Source organism: Macaca fascicularis, chromosome 7 (genome assembly GCF_037993035.2).
Source record: "Macaca fascicularis isolate 582-1 chromosome 7, T2T-MFA8v1.1".
In the NCBI taxonomy this organism is placed as follows: Eukaryota; Metazoa; Chordata; class Mammalia; order Primates; family Cercopithecidae; genus Macaca; species Macaca fascicularis.
The window spans coordinates 33,372,553-33,392,506 of record NC_088381.1 but is presented as its reverse complement, the minus strand read 5'-3'; the positions used below and the strand labels follow the sequence as shown (position 1 = coordinate 33,392,506).

Genomic DNA, 19,954 nt, shown 5'->3' with positions numbered 1-19,954 from the left:
AGGAAGGAAGGAAGGAAGGAAGGAAGGAAGGAGAAAAAAAGAGCAAACTACAGACCAATACCCCTGATGAAGACAGATGCAAAAATCCTTAACAAAATACTAGCTAACCGAATCCAACAGCATATCAAAAAGATGATCCATCATGATCAAGCGAGTTTCATACCAGGATACAGGAATGGTTTAACAGACACATAAATGTGATATGCCACACAAACAGAACTAAAAACAAAAGTTACATGATCATCTTGATAGATGTAGATGTGGGAAAAGCATCTGACAAAATACAGCATCCTTTTATGATTCAAATCCTCAGCAAAATCGGCCTATAAGGGCCATACCTCAATGTAATAAAAGCCATCTATGACAAACCCACAGCCAACATAATACTGAACAGGGAAAAGCTGAAAGCATTCCCTCCAAGAACTGGAACAAGACAAGGATGCCCACTCTCACCACTTCTATTCAACATAGTCCTAGCCAGAAAACCCGACAAGAGAAAGAAAGAAAGGGCACCGAAATCGGTAAAGAAGTCAAACCGTTGCTGTTTGCTGATGACATGATCGTACACTTAGAAAACCCTGAAGACTCCTCCAAAAAGCTCCTAGAAGGTTGCAGTGAGCCAGGATCACGCCACTACACTCCAGCCAGGGAGACAGAGCGAGACTCTCTCTCAAAAAAAAGTTCCTAGAACTGATAAATGAATTCAGCAAAATTAACATATACAAATTTAACGTATACAAAATTAAAGTATACAAATCAGTAGCTCTACTATACGCCAAGAGCAACCAAACTGAGAATCAGATTAAGAACTCAACCCTTTTTAAAATAGCAGCCTAAAAAAACTTAATACTTAGGAATATACCTAACCAAAGAGGTAAAAGACGTCTACAAGGAAAACTACCAAACAGTGCTGAAATAAATCACAGATGACACAAACGGGAGCACATTGCGTGCTCATGGATGGGTAGAATCAATATTGTGAAATTTCACACTGTCATTGTGAAAATGACCATACTGCCAAAAGCAATCTACAAATTCAATGCAATTCCCATCAAAATATCACCATCATTCTTCACAGAACTAGAAAAAAAAATCCTAAAATTCATATGGAACCAGAAAAGAGCCAGCACAGCTAAAATAAGACTAAGCAAAAAGATCAAATCTGGCATCACATTACCTGACTTCAAACTAGACTGTAAGGCCATAATCACCAAAACAGCATGGTACTAGTATAAAAATAAGCACACAGACCAATGGAACAGAATAGATAACCTAGAAATAAACCCAAATACTTAAAGCCGATCTTCAACAAAGCAAACAAAAACTAAAGTGGGGAAAGGACACCCTATTCAACAAATGGTGCTGGAATAATTGGCAAACCACACATAAGAGAACGAAATTGGATCTTCATCTCATATCTTATACAAAAATCAACCAAGATAGATCAAAGACTTAAATCTAAGATCTGAAACTTCAAAAATTCCAGAAGATAACATTAGAAAAACCCTTCTAGACACTGGCTCAGGCAAAGACTTCATGACCAAGAACCCAAAAGCAAATGTGACAAAAACAAAGATAAAGAGGTGGGTCTTAATTAAACTAAAGAGCTTCTGCACAGCAAAAGAACAGTTAGCAGAGTAAACAGACAACACACAGAGTGAAAGAACATCTTCACCATCTATACATCCGACAAAGGACTAATATCCAAAATTTACAAGGAACTCAAACAAATTAGCAAGAAAAAACGAATAATCCCATCAAAAAGGGGGCTAAGGACATGAATAGACAATTCTCAAAAGAATATATACAAATGGCCAACAAACATGAAAAAATGCTCAACATCACTAATGATCAGGGAAATGCAAATCCAAACCACAATGAATACCACCTTACTCTCACAAGAATGGCTATAATAAAAAAATCAAAAAAGAATAGATGTTGGCATGGATGCAGTAAAAAGGGAACACTTCTACATTGCTGGTGGGAATGTAAACTAGTACAGCCACTATGGAAAACAGTGAGGGGATTCCTTAAAGAACTAAAAGTAGAACTACCATTTGATCCAGCAATCCCATTATTGGGTATCTACCCACAGGAAAAGAAGTCATTATATGAAAAAAATACTTGCACACACATGTTTATAGCAAAAAATATGGAACCAGCTCAAATGCTCATCTATCAACTAGCGGGTAAAGAAATTGTGGTATACATATACATGATAAAATACTGTGCAGCCATAAAAAGGAACGAATTAATGGCATTCACAGCAACCTGGATGGAACTGGAGACTATTCTCCTAAGAGAATTTAACTCAGGAATGGAAAACCAAACAACGTATGTTCTCACTCATAAGCGGGAGCTAAGCTATGAGATACAAAGGTCTAAGAATGATACCTTGGACTTTGCGGATTCAGGGGAAAGGGTGGGAGGGGGGTGAGGGATAAAAGACTACATATTTGGTTCAGTGTATACCGCTTGGGTGATGGGTGCACCAAAATCTCACAAATCACTACTAAAGAACTTACTCATGTAACCAAATACCACCTGTTCCCCAAAAACCTATGGAAACAAATTTTTTTTTTTTAAAAAAAGAGAGAGACACCACACATGAGACCCTCCCACACACACATACACTGAGGGCACAGTGCGAAGGTATCCCTCTGCAAGCCAGAAAGAGAGCCCTCACCAGAAGGCGACCATGCTGGCACCCTTATCTCCCCTTATCTCAGGCTTTTAGCTTCCAAAACTGTGAGAAAATAAATTTCTGTCATTTAAGCCACCAGATCTATGGTATTTTGTTATGGCAGCCCAAGCAGACTAAGACAGACTGGAAAAAGAGAGCAACTGGCAGCAAGAAGACTGCTCTAAAGAGACTACTGCAATGTCCAGTAGCAAAGCAACAGATTACAGAGCAATCAATTAGCTACAGAGAAAAATAAGCTACCTCACTTGGCCCCAGGATTTTTAGAAGTTATATTCAAGAACCCTCACTACCCATTTCCAAGGTCTTTAGTTTTGCTGTTTCACCTACCAGCTATTCTCATCGTTGCAATTTAAGGTAGATCTTCAAGAAAGCATTAGGAATTATTACAAAGGGAGAAGCTGAGACAGAGGCCCCAGAATTTTCTTGAGTCCAGTCAAGCAACTGTCAAATCACCCCATAACCCTTTTCTCCCAAACCCAGTTAATGTCTTATTCTGAAGAACAATCAGCAAATAGCTCCTATGAATGCCACAAGTACACTGGCCTCCATCAAAGCTACCTCAATGGCCCTACTGGCACTGGGTTCCAAAGGAACCCAATAGTCCCCTTACTTTGATTTGTCAATTCCCTTCTTCAAAGTAATGTGAAAACTTCTGAACAATACAATCACATAAAGAGATACTTAGAAAGTCATGGAAAATCCCAATATTTCCCAATATAAGGTAAGACAGGTGTTTTATATACCCAGACAAACACTCTAAATGGAAAGGGACAATACTGGATGCTGCAGGAACATCCTCATCACAAAGTCCTAATCACAAAGAACCAGGAAACAGTAGCATCATCAGCAGACAGCTCCAAGTCCTGTCATTCAAGGATATGACTAAGTCTCAGACTTTCTTGCTTCAAGCACAAGCATACAGCAGACAAGAGTTCCTCTTGCGTTTTGTAACCCCATCTCTGCATCCTCTCCTCATCACTCAAGAGTATAAAAGTATATCTGAACTTTTAACTCGTTAACTCTTTAGTGTCACTAAAATTTTGTTGAGATTACTGCTTATCAGTACAAAGTAAAAGCAGACTCTTCCTAAGAACTATTCAGCTGTCACACATTCATACTTAAGCCTGGGGTTAACCTTGTCACTACAGCAGATCCTCAACAAGCATTTTAAAAACTGAGCTGAGAATAAAGGACTCAAGGGCACTAATATGGGGGCTCTATGGTTTGGAATATAATTAACAAAATCCTCAAAAAGAATATGCCTGAGGATTTATTTTACTTTACTGCTTCAATTTCCCCCATTTAACCAAAAAGACTCATCCGAACAATTCTGAGATTCTGATGAATTATATACAAATATTATATATATTTCATTCTGATGAAATATATATTTATATATAAAATATGTAAATTACATATTTAAAATGATAAAGAGTTCCATAGGCTAGTGTTCCTCTCAGTCACCTGATTTAATCTTCAATAACTGACCATCAGAAATGTTTAAGTTTTACATGAAGATTCCCTTTCTCCATATGTATATGAAAAGCTTGGAATCCCTTTCAAGACTTTCTACGCCACCTAATAAAATAACTAATATCTGTACAGACCACAAACCTCCACATTTTAGAATTTTCATAAAAATTTTTAATCTGCTCATTATCATAACCCCCTAAGGCAGTATTTTTATTGTTCTCATCTTAGACATAAGATAAACAGACTCAGAGAGGTTAAAATATGCTGCCCTAGGATCACATATCTAGTAAATACTAAAGCCAACACTAAACCAAAACTTTGTATCTCCAAACTGCTCCTCTTTCAAATATACCATCACAATGTATCTCTATTCTCCACTACCTTAAACAAACCATTCTACACAGAATAAAAAACAGTGCATTAGTAGATATTCACTCAAATACCTACAAATGCTCTTTAACAACAGCCCAATCTATTTCTAAATAAACATACAAAATGAACTAATCATAACCCTTTCAATATTAGCATTAATACCTTTCATTTAATGAATTAAAAGTTCTGTTCTAATATCTTCTGTATGTTTAACATTTTTAAACTACTTTTGGAATAAACATTTTCCATCCACTTTAACTTGTTTTTATAACTAAACACTAAATCTTTGAAAAAAGGGAAATAAAAAAATTAAAATTGTCCATACTATGAAGCAACCGTTCTTTTCTCTGACCTCAACTAAATGATAGCTGTGAATATTCCAGTATCTTCCAACTATCAAATTTCATATTCTTCCCAACGCACAAAGTCTAAAGACAGCTTAGCAATAAGACCACACAAAAAAAGAATTACGCTTTTATAAAGATATCTTAGGTTGTAGCTATTTATATTCAATGTCTTGAAATACTAAAGTCCTTAATTAACCATTTTATGGAGGCATCTAATTACACTGTTTTCTCCTTAATAAAAATAAATCAGCCAGGCACAGTGGCTCACGCCTATAATTCCAGCACTTTGGGAGGCAAAGGTGGGCAGATCACCTGAGGACAGGAATTAAAGAACAGCCTGGCCAGCACGGTGAAACCCCATCTCTACCAAAAATTACAAAACTAGGTGTGGTGGCAGGTGCCTGTAATCCCAGCTACTCGGAAGGCGGAGGCACAAAAATCGCTTGAACCCGGAAGGCAAAGGTTGCAGTGAAAGCTGAGATCGCACCACTGCACTCCAGCCTGGGCGACACAGCTACATGCTGTCTCCCAAATAATAATTAAATAAAATCTTGAAGCACTTTTGGAGAATATCAACAGTACCCCATTTAAGACTTCTTTTTTTCTTTTTGTCACCTTGGCTTCAGATAAGACTTCTTATTACAACAAATTTCAAAGATTTCTAGAGATACTAAATTCCTCCTCAAGACAAACCATGCTCTTGTAGATTGGTATCAGTGCAGGTGCAACTACAACTGATTAGAGTTTGCTACTTCTGAGGGGCAATAAGAAACCACAGGCAAATGTATTTCACTGTTGATTTCTCTATTTCCTCTGTAAAATTAACAGTTACCAACTTCCTACAAGAGTTATGAAGCAAATAGCATATCAGTAAATATTTATGAAGTACTGTTATCTTCACTGATTTTGCTTTAAAACAGTAAGACTCCTCCCCTTCCCCCAATCATTCAGTGGACAAAGTCCTACTGCTATTATAACGTATTCCGCAAGTCTCCGGAGTCAAACTCAATGTGAATAGAGTCTGCTCACTACAGGCACTGTTCTTAAGCTTGAGAAGACGGATTATACAAATATGAAGGCAAGAGAGACCCTGGCACTATGGCATGTTTTGTGTTCCTGCAGTACAGCATCTCAAACCCCTACAAACTTTAAATGGATTTAATTACTCAACATTGTATCATGGTTCTTAAGACATAACACTAGCAACAGTACAAGCAACAGGCTTGCAAAGCCACCAGAAAAGTCAATGGCCTACTGGTCTACCTCTCAAAACAGACTACCGCAAACTAGTTTATTATACACTTCATTACTACTTTCATAGTTTATATTAAACAGTAGTGCGTCTGAGCCAAAAATAAGCTCCTGAGGAAAATTTCACACTCAACAGAATCATAACTTGTTTTTAATTAAGATGCCTGTAATGAGTGTATTTCAGGAATAAACATCATGCTACTAATCTATGAAAACTTTTCACCAATAAAAAGGAAAGAATAAAGTTTACCAAAGACTGATTTTGTGTGTTCCCTACAGCAAAGTATCTTGGTTCTACTTTTTCTTCTTGAAGATGACTATTAGGATTTTCTTAACTGTTTGCTCTCAGTCAGAATTCAAAAGAGTATGGTCAGAGTTGAGGCTTCCTGGTAGCAGAGCTCATATAATGCTTCTTATGTATACAAAATGGGGACCAAATGAAAAGAACTCTACTCTCCTGATAGTACCCTGAAAATTTCTCCGCATGCTTTAACTGATCAGAGAAGTATCAGCACACTCGTTGGCCCAAAAGATGAGAAAGCTTCTCTCTCCTGAAAACAGATCTTGATTCCCTAAATCAATGTATTGGACGGACTACTCAAAGCATAAAACTCAGCCTGAAAAGCTTATATTCCAAGAAGAATTTGCTTTATATAAACAAGTCCACCACAATTTTTCTGTTCTGTATTTAAAATAATGAAGTCTTTAGTTTAGACTTTTGAGAACAAAAAGTTCTTACTGTGAGCTGAAAACAATCCCTGGGGTGGGGGGTGAAGGAAGGAGGGAGAGGAGGAGAGATAGACAGATCTCCATAATACCTTTTCTAAAATCCATGGGGCCAGGTGGGTTTTAGAACTGAGTTTTTCAGACTTTAGAAAGGAAACATAGTATATAGGTACATATGTCATATGCTACAAATCAGCTCCTGGCAACCACACAGGAACTAGGAAAATGGAGAATGTCAACGGCCTCCTTTCAGATAACATCAGATTTTGCCATCAAAATACTTCATGCTGAAATTAATTGTGGTTCAGATCTTTTTGGATTTCAAAATTGCAGATAAGGGGCTGTGGATCTCTAATAGGGAAAAGGGGATCTTGACAAATAATAAAATATGCTATCACCTAGAATAAAAAAAAATTGCTGATGCTTAGATAAAAGATATTTAGGATATTTAGGACCATCTTGAAATGGCTCTAATTACCTACCTAATTGGAAAGTTATAATCATTTCAAGTTATATGTTCCTATCAAGAGATTCAACATGAAACACTTTTCCCTTTAACTTTATTCCCAACTGGGACTAACACTAAAAAACATTTTCTAAAATCTGAGTATGTCAGTACCAAGCAGATAAGTAAATGTGCCTCTGAACCACATGACAAAGTTGGCTAGATATAGTGGGGTTTCCAAATAGGAAAAACCTAGAAGGATCCTGCATGAGAACTCAAAGATTCTTACCCTTGGCACAAGGGCCCATATAAGCTCAGATTCTCTAAACTGACCTGTGGCCAAACCACACTTCCGTTCAAAGTGAGCCTAGCATTTTTTCTTCTCCAAAGGTACAAACAAACCGCTTACTTATCCCCAACTACCTCAGAACAACAACATGCCTCTGGGACCAAGAAGCTGGATAACGGTAATTCCCTCCCAGCAGGGAGACCTGCCATGCCTAACCAACATTCACAACTCTGGCCGACAGCAGCAGCGCATTCGCTCACTGACTGGAGCAGCCATGATTATATTAAGTCCAACCTGTGTTCATGTATCAGCTACCAATGAAGTGATGAAAAAGTAATTATGAGTCTATCTTGCTCATTTTTAAAGCCTGACAATAGCTCACAGGCAAAACTACCAGAAGCAAACAAACTGACAACCTTTGAGGGAGGCTGCCTCCACAAAGACTTCCATTTGGCAACTAGAATGATCTTCCATAGATTACCACAAATGTAGAGAAACCCCCTCAGTTCAAATTCAGGCACCTTCCTAATACCACAGAGCTGACAAAATGACATATTGGGCCAAATCTTCCCAATTTTAATAACCAAAATATAGTAAGTTATGGTAGTAGTGTTTTTTTAAGAAAAAAAAAAGGTAGTATTTTCTGTCCTGTACCTTATCTCTAATTGTTTTATTACATTATGTTGAAGGTTTCATCCCTGAGTCACCACCCAATGCAATAAAAATTAGTAACCAATCTCTAATCCGTTTTCTTTTCTGTGTGATCTTTAAATGTGATCTTTAAGTCCCCAAGCAGCTTACAGTAGCTTAGATGACTCACCATAGTCTTTATGAGAGCACATTTTTAACCTGGAACACATAAGAGCACATTTTAAACATGCAACAAAAAAACCAAAGCTCTCTCTATAAAAATTACATTTTCTTTCCAAGTCAAGGGTATCTTTAAAAACTACAGGATGATCTGGCTGGAAACAGAAAAAAGTTTCAAGTAACAGTCATGTTATTAACCAAACTATCTGTGCTTCAGTTTATGAAAATAACAGTTTTCTTTCTACCAAAACCATGTTTCCCCCTGATGTAATGATCCCTTTTTACAGGCTTCTATAGGAGCAAGAAAAGGTGCATGAAAAAATACAGCTAAAGATATGCTCTAGAGTTGGGCTTCTCATTAAGGATTGGCCAGCATTCCATTCCGCCTTGACCCTTACCCTCAAAGATACAAACCAAAACGAGAGGAAGGTAATGCCATAAGCTGAAAATGATGCAACTTTAGAAATTCAGTTTTACTCAGTGATTAATGAAAACATATTTAAATTACTGCAAATAGTTGTGGTAGCAAGTAGAAAATAAAATGTACATGAATTTTTAAGATACAATTTCTTCCACTCACTTGCGACATGCTGCTTCAGGCTACCAAGGGAGTTTATGTTCCTTCTTCTCTGCCATTAAGAAAAAAAGTGAAGACGCTCTACCCTAGAGACTCTTAACATTCTCTCTAACCTGTTCCCAGGCGTTCTATCCTTTCAAGTCAGGTAATTTTTATTTTACTTAATTATTTAGACTATGCCTTACTCCAGAAAGAATTTCAAGTACCTGGAGAAATAATATGGACAAAATACTACATTTAAGTGGTGGCGATACCTCAGCATGGAAAAGGAGTTTCAAAAGGTGTACACATTCTGTTCATTATTCTGCACTCTACAAAGTAGAGTCTACAAAATAATAACATTAAGAAGAAATCAACTAAAAAAGAAAAGTTAAGGTTCTTAGGTACTTCATGACTTTTCAAAACTACTTATATGCCTGATAACTTCTCAGACTTCATATACACAATTTTATGGCACTAAAATCAACTTTGATTTGTTGCTCTTGTAGGGGTATTTCCTCACTTCCAACCCCACAGACAAAACATTTCATTTTATCCAAAGTAAAATGAGATAATGCCCATAAATTGCTTATCACAATGCCTAGCATATAATAGGAATTCAATAAACACTAGCTATAATACTGGCTATATAATGATTTCTAATAGAATCATTAGTATTACCAAGAATACTAATTAGAAGGTACCACAAATAATAGCAGCTACCATTTCTGAAGCAGCTTTGTAGGAGGAAATATATAGATAACCTTATTTAATCTTCACAAGGATTCCATAGGTGGGCATTATTACCCACTTTTCACAACTGAAAAAACTATCTGATTACTTAAATGTCTTGCCTAAGGCCATCCTACTAGTAAGTTGCAAGTCATCGATTCCAATCCAGTTGTCTGGCTCCTGAGCCCAATTCTTTCCACTACACTATACTGCCTCTCTCACAAAAAGTCAGGAATTCAAGGGCTCTCTCACTGACAAGACTCCAATTAGATTCCACTCCACTTCAATAAGCACAGGTCAAAGAATGACAGGAATTCCCTCCAGTCACCACACAACACATTTGTATACAAGCACAAATGTGCTCCAAATGTCATAATGCATTCCATTCACATACTAATAAAATTTTGTATTGTTACATTAAATAATCAACCAAAGTCACTAATTTTATGCATGTAACTCCACCATTAACATCAATCCCTGGTCTGATAAATTATCTCCCTCTGTGTTCATTTCCCTAAGGGAATTCATTAGCTTTAATTATTAACTTGTAGGCACAAAAAACAAAATTTGCATCTCCTAACCAAAAGAAATCAAAATGTGGGCAAAAACATACACACAAAAAGGTGGTCAGTACTACATTATCTATCATATCAAAAAGCAAATTAACAAAAATCCCTAAATGTCAAGTAGTAAGAAAATGGATTTGTTAAGATATGCTATATTCATTCTACTTAAGAGCATGTAACTATTTTAAGCCAAGTTAATAACAGGAGAAAATGTTAATGGTAGAAAATTAAGCGAAACAAAAAATAGGACATAAATGAACTAACATTAAGTTACCAACTTTGTAAACAGAACTATAAGAAAAAAAAGACAAAAAGGAAATAAACAATTTTCTCTGGATAGTGAAATAAAGGTAATTTTTCCCCTTTTGCTTTTTCTGTTCTCCAATTTTCTTTTCAATTATGACTATGTAATAACTTTATATGCAGAAAAAAAATGGTCTTCTTTTTAACCAACATCTTTACTGAGCATACTTCCCTCATAAATCTTCAAATTAGCCAGAAGAGTCCCCGGTCATGTGAAATATAAAATGCAAAAAACAATTCAGCATCTTTATTACCTCCAGCATTGCTATCCTCCAATTATGTCAGAACTGCAATCTTGAGTCATTTCTCTTACCTACAGAAAGCCAATCCTTCAAATTCTATCAATCCTTCAAATTCTATCAATCCTTTACTTCTGATATTTTTCCTTTCTATTCCCTACACTAACACCAAATGCAATCCCTCACCAGCTCATCCTAGATTGGCATAAAGGCCTCCAAAGTAAATAAATGCCTTCCTTATTTTAGTGTCTCACCACTAACAATTTACTCCACCACAGCTAACTATGTGCTAGGCACTATTCTTGGAACTTTACATGTATTAACTCATTGAACACTCCTAACAACCTTATAAGGATAACTACTATTATTAGTCCTGTTTTACAGATTAAGAAACAAAAGCAGAGAAGTAACATACCCAAGATCACCCAGATATTCACTGGTAATTTCTGGATCTGAACACCTGTAGTCCAGCTCCAGATAATATGTAAATATGAGCTCCCCCAGGAATTAAGGAGTGGTGACAAATAAAAACCAGCTTCTCTCTCTCTGAACTGTACAGGCCCTTGGATCAAGCTAAATTCTTATTTCCAGGTCTCTCCTCATGCTATTCCTCAACTGGAAGACCAGTTCTTCTCTTCCCTAATTCATTGTCCATATCTCCATCACAACTTAACTCTAAACTCAATATTTTTGAGTTTTCCTTAAGCCAGTTCCCTGACTCTTCAGCATAGCCTCTTTCTTATGGACTCAATGTGAACTACAATAATGTGTGTTTGCTGACATATTCTATGTTAAGAGAAGTATTTTACTTCCCATCTAATAATAAATGTCTCCACCTTTTTTTTTTGACAGTCTCCCTCCGTGCACCCAAGAGGGAGTGCCGTGGCGCAATCTCGGCTCACTGGAACCTCTGCCTCCTGGGTTCAAGCGGTTCTCCTGCCTCAGCCTCCCCAGTAGCTGGGACTACAGGCACGTGCCACAACACCTGGCTAATTTTTTGTATTTTTGGTAGAGACAGGGTTTTGCTACGTTGGCCAGGCTGGTCTCCAGCTCCTGGCGTCAAGTGATCTGCCTGCCTCAGCCTCCCAAAATGCTGTGATTACAGGCGTGAGCCACCACGCCCGGGGAAACGTCTCCACTTTTTCTGAGCAATGACTTTCTCCATTTCCCATCTTCCCAAAAACTGCTAGAAGAATGCATAGGTAGATACTAAATAGTTAATTGATAAAAATGAGATACTTATGGCACAACTATTTAACAAAGGAAACTGTCATTCATTAGTCTTTTGAACCAATACATTTAAATATTTGTCTTCTCATTATCTTCCCTAAACACAAACACTTTTAGATTTGCAATTTCAACATTCCCATCCATAAACATACTTTCAAGTGATACCCAAAAGCAGTCTTATTAAATGATCTTTTAAAAAGGCATTCCGGCCGGGCGCAGTGGCTCAAGCCTGTAATCCCAGCACTTTGGGAGGCCGAGACGGGCGGATCACGAGGTCAGGAGATCGAGACCATCCTGGCTAACACCGTGAAACCCCGTCTCTACTAAAAAATACAAAAAAAAAAACCCAGCCGGGCGAGGCGGCGGATGCCTGTAGTCCCAGCTACTCGGGAGGCTGAGGCAGGAGAATGGCGTAAACCCAGGAGGCGGAGTTTGCAGTGAGCTGAGATCCGGCCACTGCACTCCAGCCCGGGGGACAGAGCAAGACTCCATCTCAAAAAAAAAAAAAAAAAAAGGCATTCCACACATTGTCCAGAAATACCACTTTTTTTTCTTTTTCAGGAGAGCCTTTCTAATAGTGTTACTTTTACTTTCTTTCAGTGAGATTACCCAAGTCTTTGACAACACTAGGCAGGCAATGACATTCCAGGAAAGATTACCAATTGTTTAAGAGCAGAAAAGACTATATGGCTTTAGTAAGACAGTATTATTTATTACCCAAATAAGTGTAAAATTTGAAAGTTGTTTATAGTCAAGGCTGGATATCTTCATCTTTATCTTCCCATTTCAAAAGGCTTGTTTAAAAACTCAAAGATATAGCAAAGGATATCTTGAAGACAGAAACTTGAATTTGTGTTTAAATGGCTAATGAAAACAAAAATATTAATCGTAGGTATGCCTCACTATATACAATAAACAAGCCCCTAAAATGTTGTGATCTAATCAAATTGTTTTTCAAATCCATGACAAGCAATGAGTACGGCTGGTGGGGAAGGGAGAACACCATTTTTTTTTTGTTTGTTTGTGTTTTTGGAGACAAGAGTCTCACTCTGTTGCCAAGACTAGAGTACAGTGGCGCCATCTCAGGTCACTGCAACCTCTGCCTCCCGGGTTCAAGCAATTCTCCCACCCCAGGCTCCTGAGTAGCAGGTGCCCACCACCACGCCCAGCAAGTTTTTGTATTATTAGTAGAAACAGGGTTTCACCATGTTGGCCAGGCTGGTCTCAAACTCCTGACCTCAGGTGATCCACCCACCTCGGCCTCCAAAGTGCTGAGATTAAAGGCATGAGTCACCGCACCCGACCTTGTTTTTCAATTGTTCAGGAATTGTTCTGAAAAGTATACAATACTCATGGTTGTAATCTTGTCTCTAATTTTTATGTTTTCCAAGTTTGAATTTTCATATACAGGTTTTCTCTAAAACACTCCCTTGCTACCTTTTACCTTAAATGAGCCACTTAATACCAGACCATATTTGTCCTAAAATATATTTTTCCTCACACACCTGCTAACTCTGTGGTTACTCTCATTAATCACTACAGCTTACCTGAAGCAAATGTCTAACATGGCTCAATATTAACAAGTATGTATTACTACAAATTATAGCTATTATAAATTTCAACACTAATATGTACATCATATGAACCACACCCTACTCTTAACCTTAAAATACCTTAAGTGAAAGGTCAGACCTGGTTTCCTCTCTCAAATCACCACTTCTATTTCTATTATAGTTCAGTAAAAACCCACAGTGGTACAATTTTGGTTTTCTCTTGATTTTGTTCTTGATATGTTCAAGTAATGCTATGGCAACTTGAAAAGCTTACTCCTCGTTTAACAGGGTAAGAAGGCATTTAGTAATCTTGCCATTTTTTAAAATTACTTGAAAAGTGGATGCAGTTATAAAAGGCCAATACCAAGAATCCCTGGGGTGACAGAACAGTTTCTGTATCTTGACTGTATCACTATCAATAACCTAGTTGTGATACTGTACTAATTTTGCAAGGTGCTATTATTGCAGGAAACTGGGTAAAAGGCATATAGAATCTCTGTATAGTTTCTTACAACTGCATATGAATCTATAACTACCAAAAAATAAAAATACTGAAGAGTAATTTAATGAGAATTCATTTTTCTGGCCCTATGTCAGTATTTTCAAAAAGCCTATAAGTACATCTAAAAATTTCCCCCCCGACCAAAAAAGATCAGTAACTGAAAAATGAAAATCTGTATTCCTTTTTAAAAATTAAGAGCCAGTAAATACTTCCTACAATTATCTCTGAAAATTTTGGGCAAAAAGAAACCTATACTGTTACAAAAGTCTGAATTCAATAAGAAAAAGTAAAGCTTTACTTAATACTCAAAATGACATTCTAGATAGAAATATCAGAGAGATGCTCAATATCTACAGATGGCTTACAAAATGACAACATCCCTTACTATTCGGATTCCAAAACAAAGGAAATTTTCAGATATCATAACAAACACTTAAATCTACTAAAAACTAAACCCAAAATCACAATTTAGACATACACACTCAAACCCTAAAGTTGAGGACATGGATTTAAACATCTGAACCATTTCCATGTTGTCAATCCTTTTAACAAACTTTCTACACACTGCCCTTTCTTTCTAAACACTGCCCTAATCAGAGTACCCCACTTTTCACTCCTACAGAAAGAAAAGCTTCTCTCAAGGTCACTTTAGGAACACTTCACACAGCCCATCATACCAAGTGAACAAATTCACTCTCACCATAATGCAAAGAAAATTTTAACACCTTGATGAAGGAATAACATAACAGACCCTCAAGACAAATTAGTAGTAAACACACCTTTATCTTTTCCATAGTGACTTCTGACACGCAAATAACTCAGCTATCATGAGTTATTTGTTTTGCTTCAGGAATAAGATTAAAGATAACATCACATACTATAGTATATATATATATTCTTCCAGTTAAAAAAGTTTCTGAAGGTATTATATATTGTTTCTCAAAAACAGCCCACTGTGAAATTGAGTCTTCCTCAAAAAGGACAAATAAGAAAGGAAATTACAATACCCAACTATAAACTCTAGTTTTCATAAGTCAAACAGCATGAGGTTTTTATAAATATTACTCCAAAGACAAAACAGAAAACAAACAAAAAACTCTAATCTTTACTACGGCAGCTCTTCAAAAGGAAAGTCAGATCTTTAGCTCCTTAATAGCTGCAAATACATAGGCATTAGGGTGTATTACATAATATCCTTTGAAATCAGGGCAGAAGATTATTCAAATGTCAATAAGGTATACAAATATAAATTATATAACTAAAATAATGTTACTATACCAATTTCTTTTAGACATTCCCTTTAAGAAATGGCCACAGAAAAATTATATCTACCAGTACATCTTGATTTGAAAAACAATCACGTGCCATTTTCTCTTCCCCAAATTCAAATTCATCCACTAATTTATTAAAAGTCACAGCTTATTACAACTTTTTGTAGCATTTAAAACAAAACACACAGATAAATAATGCTAAGTTCACTGCATACAGGTGTATAAGTTCAAACCTTTCAATGGATAACAAATCTAACTTTTAAAACTAAAAGTTCCTACTCCAAATAATCAAATACGGTGATCATTTGTAATGTAGAAAAATAATTTTTTCTTTGTGTAACGCAACACACTAAAAGTAGTCCAAAAATTGCTCCAATGTCATGCTTGTAATCCATATCCCGGTTCATATATATATACTTTTAAATTTCACAGACTACATAAATCCTTCTTAAGTTTAAAAAGTGAAATAAATATAATTGCCTTTATTCTAAAAATAGAATGCACTTCTAATAGCAAGTTCCTGGAGTTCATGTTTGTATCAGTGAGTGTCCAGTTATATATATTTACCAAAATTTAAGCTGGAACAGTAGGCAACAGTAATATCATGACTTATTTTTAAAAAATACTAAGCATCATCTACTATGTATTCGTCAAAGTAAATTTGAAGGTTCCTGAGAATGAATTATTAGTTGCAAAAAATGAGATGTATCAACACCAGTAAAGAAATACAGCCATCTTCTACAACTTTAAAATTATTAAAATAATTTTCTCCCCCCACCACAAAAAAGTAACAACTTTCAAATGATTACCAGTAAAAGGAAGGAGATGAGAGAAGAGTTGGGACTTGGCTATCGTTTCATGATGTCCTTTTGATCAAGAATAATATTAGTCTTTAACCTACTTAAAATTCAAAAAAACACCTTCATTTCACTCACTTAAGATGATTAAGGACATACTATACTTTCCCCACAAGCTGTAATTTCATAATTAAAAATGAATTTTAGTAAATTAAATTAGTATACAATTTTTAAAAACAAACTTTTTAGAATGTAAAGTGGTATGAAGTGTTTAGGTGGTTATGAAATTAACCTTATTTTCTGATGTTTTATTCTCACAGTATTTTAAGAAATCAACTATTATTTTACCAGGGGAAATAAAAAGCACCCATCAAAGAGGAATTACTGAGTTTCAGCCCAGAGATCTGACAGTTGGTTTTCTTAAGATGATGCTGTCATAGCTTCAGTTATTTTTTTCATCTCTGAGCACAAAGAAATAAATTTAAATTAAATAAAAAGTTATAGCTTTTGTACACTGGAATGAACCTTGCTTCTAAAATATTTTAAAATTAGGAGTTTTTAAAAGTTAAAAAAATGAAAAAATGCACTTTTAAGAAAAATGGGATAAATGTTTTAAAATGGAGCACAGTAGTCATAAATGTACTGAAAGTAAACTTAAAGAGCACTAGTGTGTAGATCTACTTTAACTTACTCTAAACATTACCAGAATGTAATCTGGATATAGGACAGAATTCAGTCATCTAATAGGTATTTACAAATAAATCTAAGTTTCTATTCATTTTGAAAAGTTAACCCACCAACATTTTAAATAATTGTCAATGAAACTACTGATTTCCTACAGATTTCTGAGGGAACTGTCATCTTTTAAAATTAATAAATCTTACTAATTATCACTTGACTCAACTCCACCTTTCATATACATATATTCAATAATACTTAAATGTCATGCTTTCTATTTTTCTACTAAAATGTATCACACCACCAAAATATGAGTCTTTAGTTTAAGACATCATCTTACCTGATCCACTGAATTGACTGCTTCCCAGTGTAGTTGGTCTAGTTTTCCCACTATTAACAGGTGGGGAAAACATCTGCGAAATAACCCAAATATATCTGTTAGTCCTGAAATTCTTCTAGATTCCTTGCAAACAAAAGTCCACCAAAAGTCATTTATCAGTCATTATACTTCGGAGGAAAGTTAAAATAAAATTGGAGATACATTCAGATCCAGAGAGGCAAATACACTGAGTGATACTATTTCCTAATTAATTGGAAATAATGGCTACATTTTGTTCTGAAGACCCGATCATTTACATGGAACATTCCAAGATTATTAAGTTTACACAGTATATTATTATCCATGATCTTTACTGTGGAACTAAGTGAATCTCATTACGTTTACATTACATCTTAATATACACATACAGTCAGAATTATGGCCAATGAAATTACTACATACAGTAAGGATTATAACTGAATTGTATAAAGCAGGTATAGGTGCTGCCTCCTAACAGCAGTTAATAAAGGAATTAGACCCATTAAAAATAAAAGCAGTGGGCCCTTCGGTTTCAGTTGATGGTTTTAAGTCATTTCCCATGTTAAGAACATAATACACACACACGTGTGTGTGTGTGAAGGCTAGAAATTCTAGCTCTGGACTACTTTTCTTGTCGCTGACATCTTTCAGGTACCATAAACTACATCTGATATTGGAAAGGAAAATGGTGAGGAGTGTTGAAGAAAAAAACAAATTTTCATATAAAGTCCAAGATTCCTAATAATCATCGGGGTGGGAGGGTGACTCAACCAAAGGTCATAATTACATTGTTCTCCTTTTAACTGGTTAAATCAAATGACCCCTCTGGCATTAAAGTTTTAAATGTGCAAGTCTAGACATTACATCAAAGTTCAGGTGTCCAACTTGGGAGAGCTGGACTCCGGCCCTGAGAACTACTGCTCAAGCAGATGGAGTTCACGCTGCCTAGTCCCCACGTTGCTTCCCTCCACCTTTTTTTTTTTTTTTTTTTTTAAATCCTCAGCAGAACCCCAAGATGTCGTAGAAAGCTCTCATACCGCACTGAAGTCCAGCAGGTCGCTCAGCTCCTTGTCGGTCCCTATAGCGGCCATGCGTTGTTGCTGGGGATTCATCTTCGGCCACGTCTAGCAGGTCCTAGGGCAGAGGAAACGGGCTCAACGAGAGACCACCGAGGCCCAAAGTGTGTGAGGGGACACAGAGCCGTACTGGGGAAGATTACGGAAGAGCGCTGGGGGCGCCGGGATGACTTCCAGGACCCCGACTCGCTCCCACCGCCGAGCGAGGAGGGGGCGGGAAGGCTCAGTGCCCGCGCCGGGTCCCGGAATCCACGCGTTCCTCGGCGCGGCCCGAGACCGACGCGGCGGCTCCCGCAACTCGCCGCCTCTCCCGCAAGTTTCCGAGCCAGTCTCTGGCCCCTCCTCGGCGCCCCCTGCTCCGCGCCGCCGCCGGGTGCTCAGCGCGCGGGGCCCGGCCGCGGCTGGGGTCTCGAGGAGCCGGGTGAGGGGCAATTCGGCGTCCAGCGAGCGGAGCGGCGGCGAGCGGAGATGCGAAGTGACTCACTCGCTCGGCAACAATAGAACTGACAAGTTGCAGGGAACGCGCCGCTCGCAGGCCCGCGTCTGCGGCCGCCGCCGCCCGGACGTCCCCGGCGGGCCCAGGGGGTCGGAAAGCACCCCCGGCGCATCCAAGGGCGTTTTAAACAGAAAACAGAAACGCCGACAACTAGTCTTGCTCTCGTCCGGCGTCCTCCTCCCCAGGCTCGGCCTCCTCCCACTTTTGCTGCCCTGCCCCGGACCTGCCGAACAATGAGCCTGGCTCCGCGGCCGAAGCCGCCCGATCTCCCGCGCGCCCCGGAGCCTGGGCGCCGGCCCGAGTCGAGAGCCGAACGGGGCGCACAGGCCGAGCGCGCCGCCAGCGGGCCTGAGCGCCCGCGACTCGAGCCTCCGCCTCCACTCCGCTCCCCAACTTGGAGGGGACCCCGGGTTTGGCGCTGTACAAAGGGGCGCGGAGTTGAGGCGGGGGACGGGGGCGCCCCCGCTCCAGCAGGGACGCGGCGGCGTCCCGCAGCCCCCAGCCCCGCCGCGCCGCCCCCTCCCGCTCGCTAGCCCGCAATTACCTGCCGCCCCGTCTCCGCATCCAACCACCCCGATTAAAGTTCACTTTGGCCGGGAAAGCGGGCTTGGGCTTCCCCTTGCACCGCCCAGCGGCTCGGTTCACTTTGCCCCGCACGAGCTCTCTGGTCTGGGCGGGGGAGGCGGCTTTCGGGCCTGGCCGCCCCTTCCTCCCGGGGCGGGCTGTGGGTCCCCCCGAATAGAACTTGTGGGTCTCCTCAGGCGGACATTTTTTTCGCTGAGGCGGCCTCACCACCGCGCTCGGCTCGCCTCCGGATCCCTCCGCGCCGGGAAGAGCCGCGAGTTAACCCTTTCCTCCCCGGCCCGCTCCGCCGCCTAGGAAGTGGGGCCGGCAGAGGGGGCGGGGAGGAGCCGGCGGGGCACTGGGAGGAGCCGCACCGCGGCGGGTGGACAAAGCCCGCGGTCGGGTGAGGCGGGACGGAGTTGGGGCCGGTGGGGAGGGGCAGGAGGCGCTCGCAGGCACCTCGAGAAGGAGGCCCCGACCGCTCGCCGAGGAAGCCTCGTCCGGGCCCCCTGGGAGCGGGGCGGCAGGCACTGTGGCGCCTCCTCGCGTTGGTCTTGCTGGTTCTCGGCCCCCGAAGCGGAGCGACGGAGACACAACTGTGGGAGCATCTGGATCC

At 39.1% G+C, this 19,954-nt stretch overlaps 1 protein-coding gene across 17 annotated transcripts in view; it reads right to left on the bottom strand.

Moving 5' to 3' along the window:
* The window catches only part of TCF12 (transcription factor 12), a 375,367-nt gene extending 355,817 nt beyond the window's left edge, over positions 1-19,550 (bottom strand). For all 17 annotated transcript variants that reach the window (XM_045397269.3, XM_045397270.3, XM_073995877.1 and 14 more), the window contains exons 1-3: positions 19,319-19,550; positions 18,240-18,336; positions 17,185-17,257 (exon numbers count right to left, since the gene is read on the bottom strand). In XM_045397269.3, the coding sequence (XP_045253204.2) occupies positions 17,185-17,257; positions 18,240-18,314 (148 nt within the window). In that variant the 5' untranslated portion in view covers positions 18,315-18,336; positions 19,319-19,550. The remainder of the gene's footprint in view (positions 1-17,184; positions 17,258-18,239; positions 18,337-19,318) is intronic.
* Between the last annotated feature and the right edge of the window lie 404 nt (positions 19,551-19,954).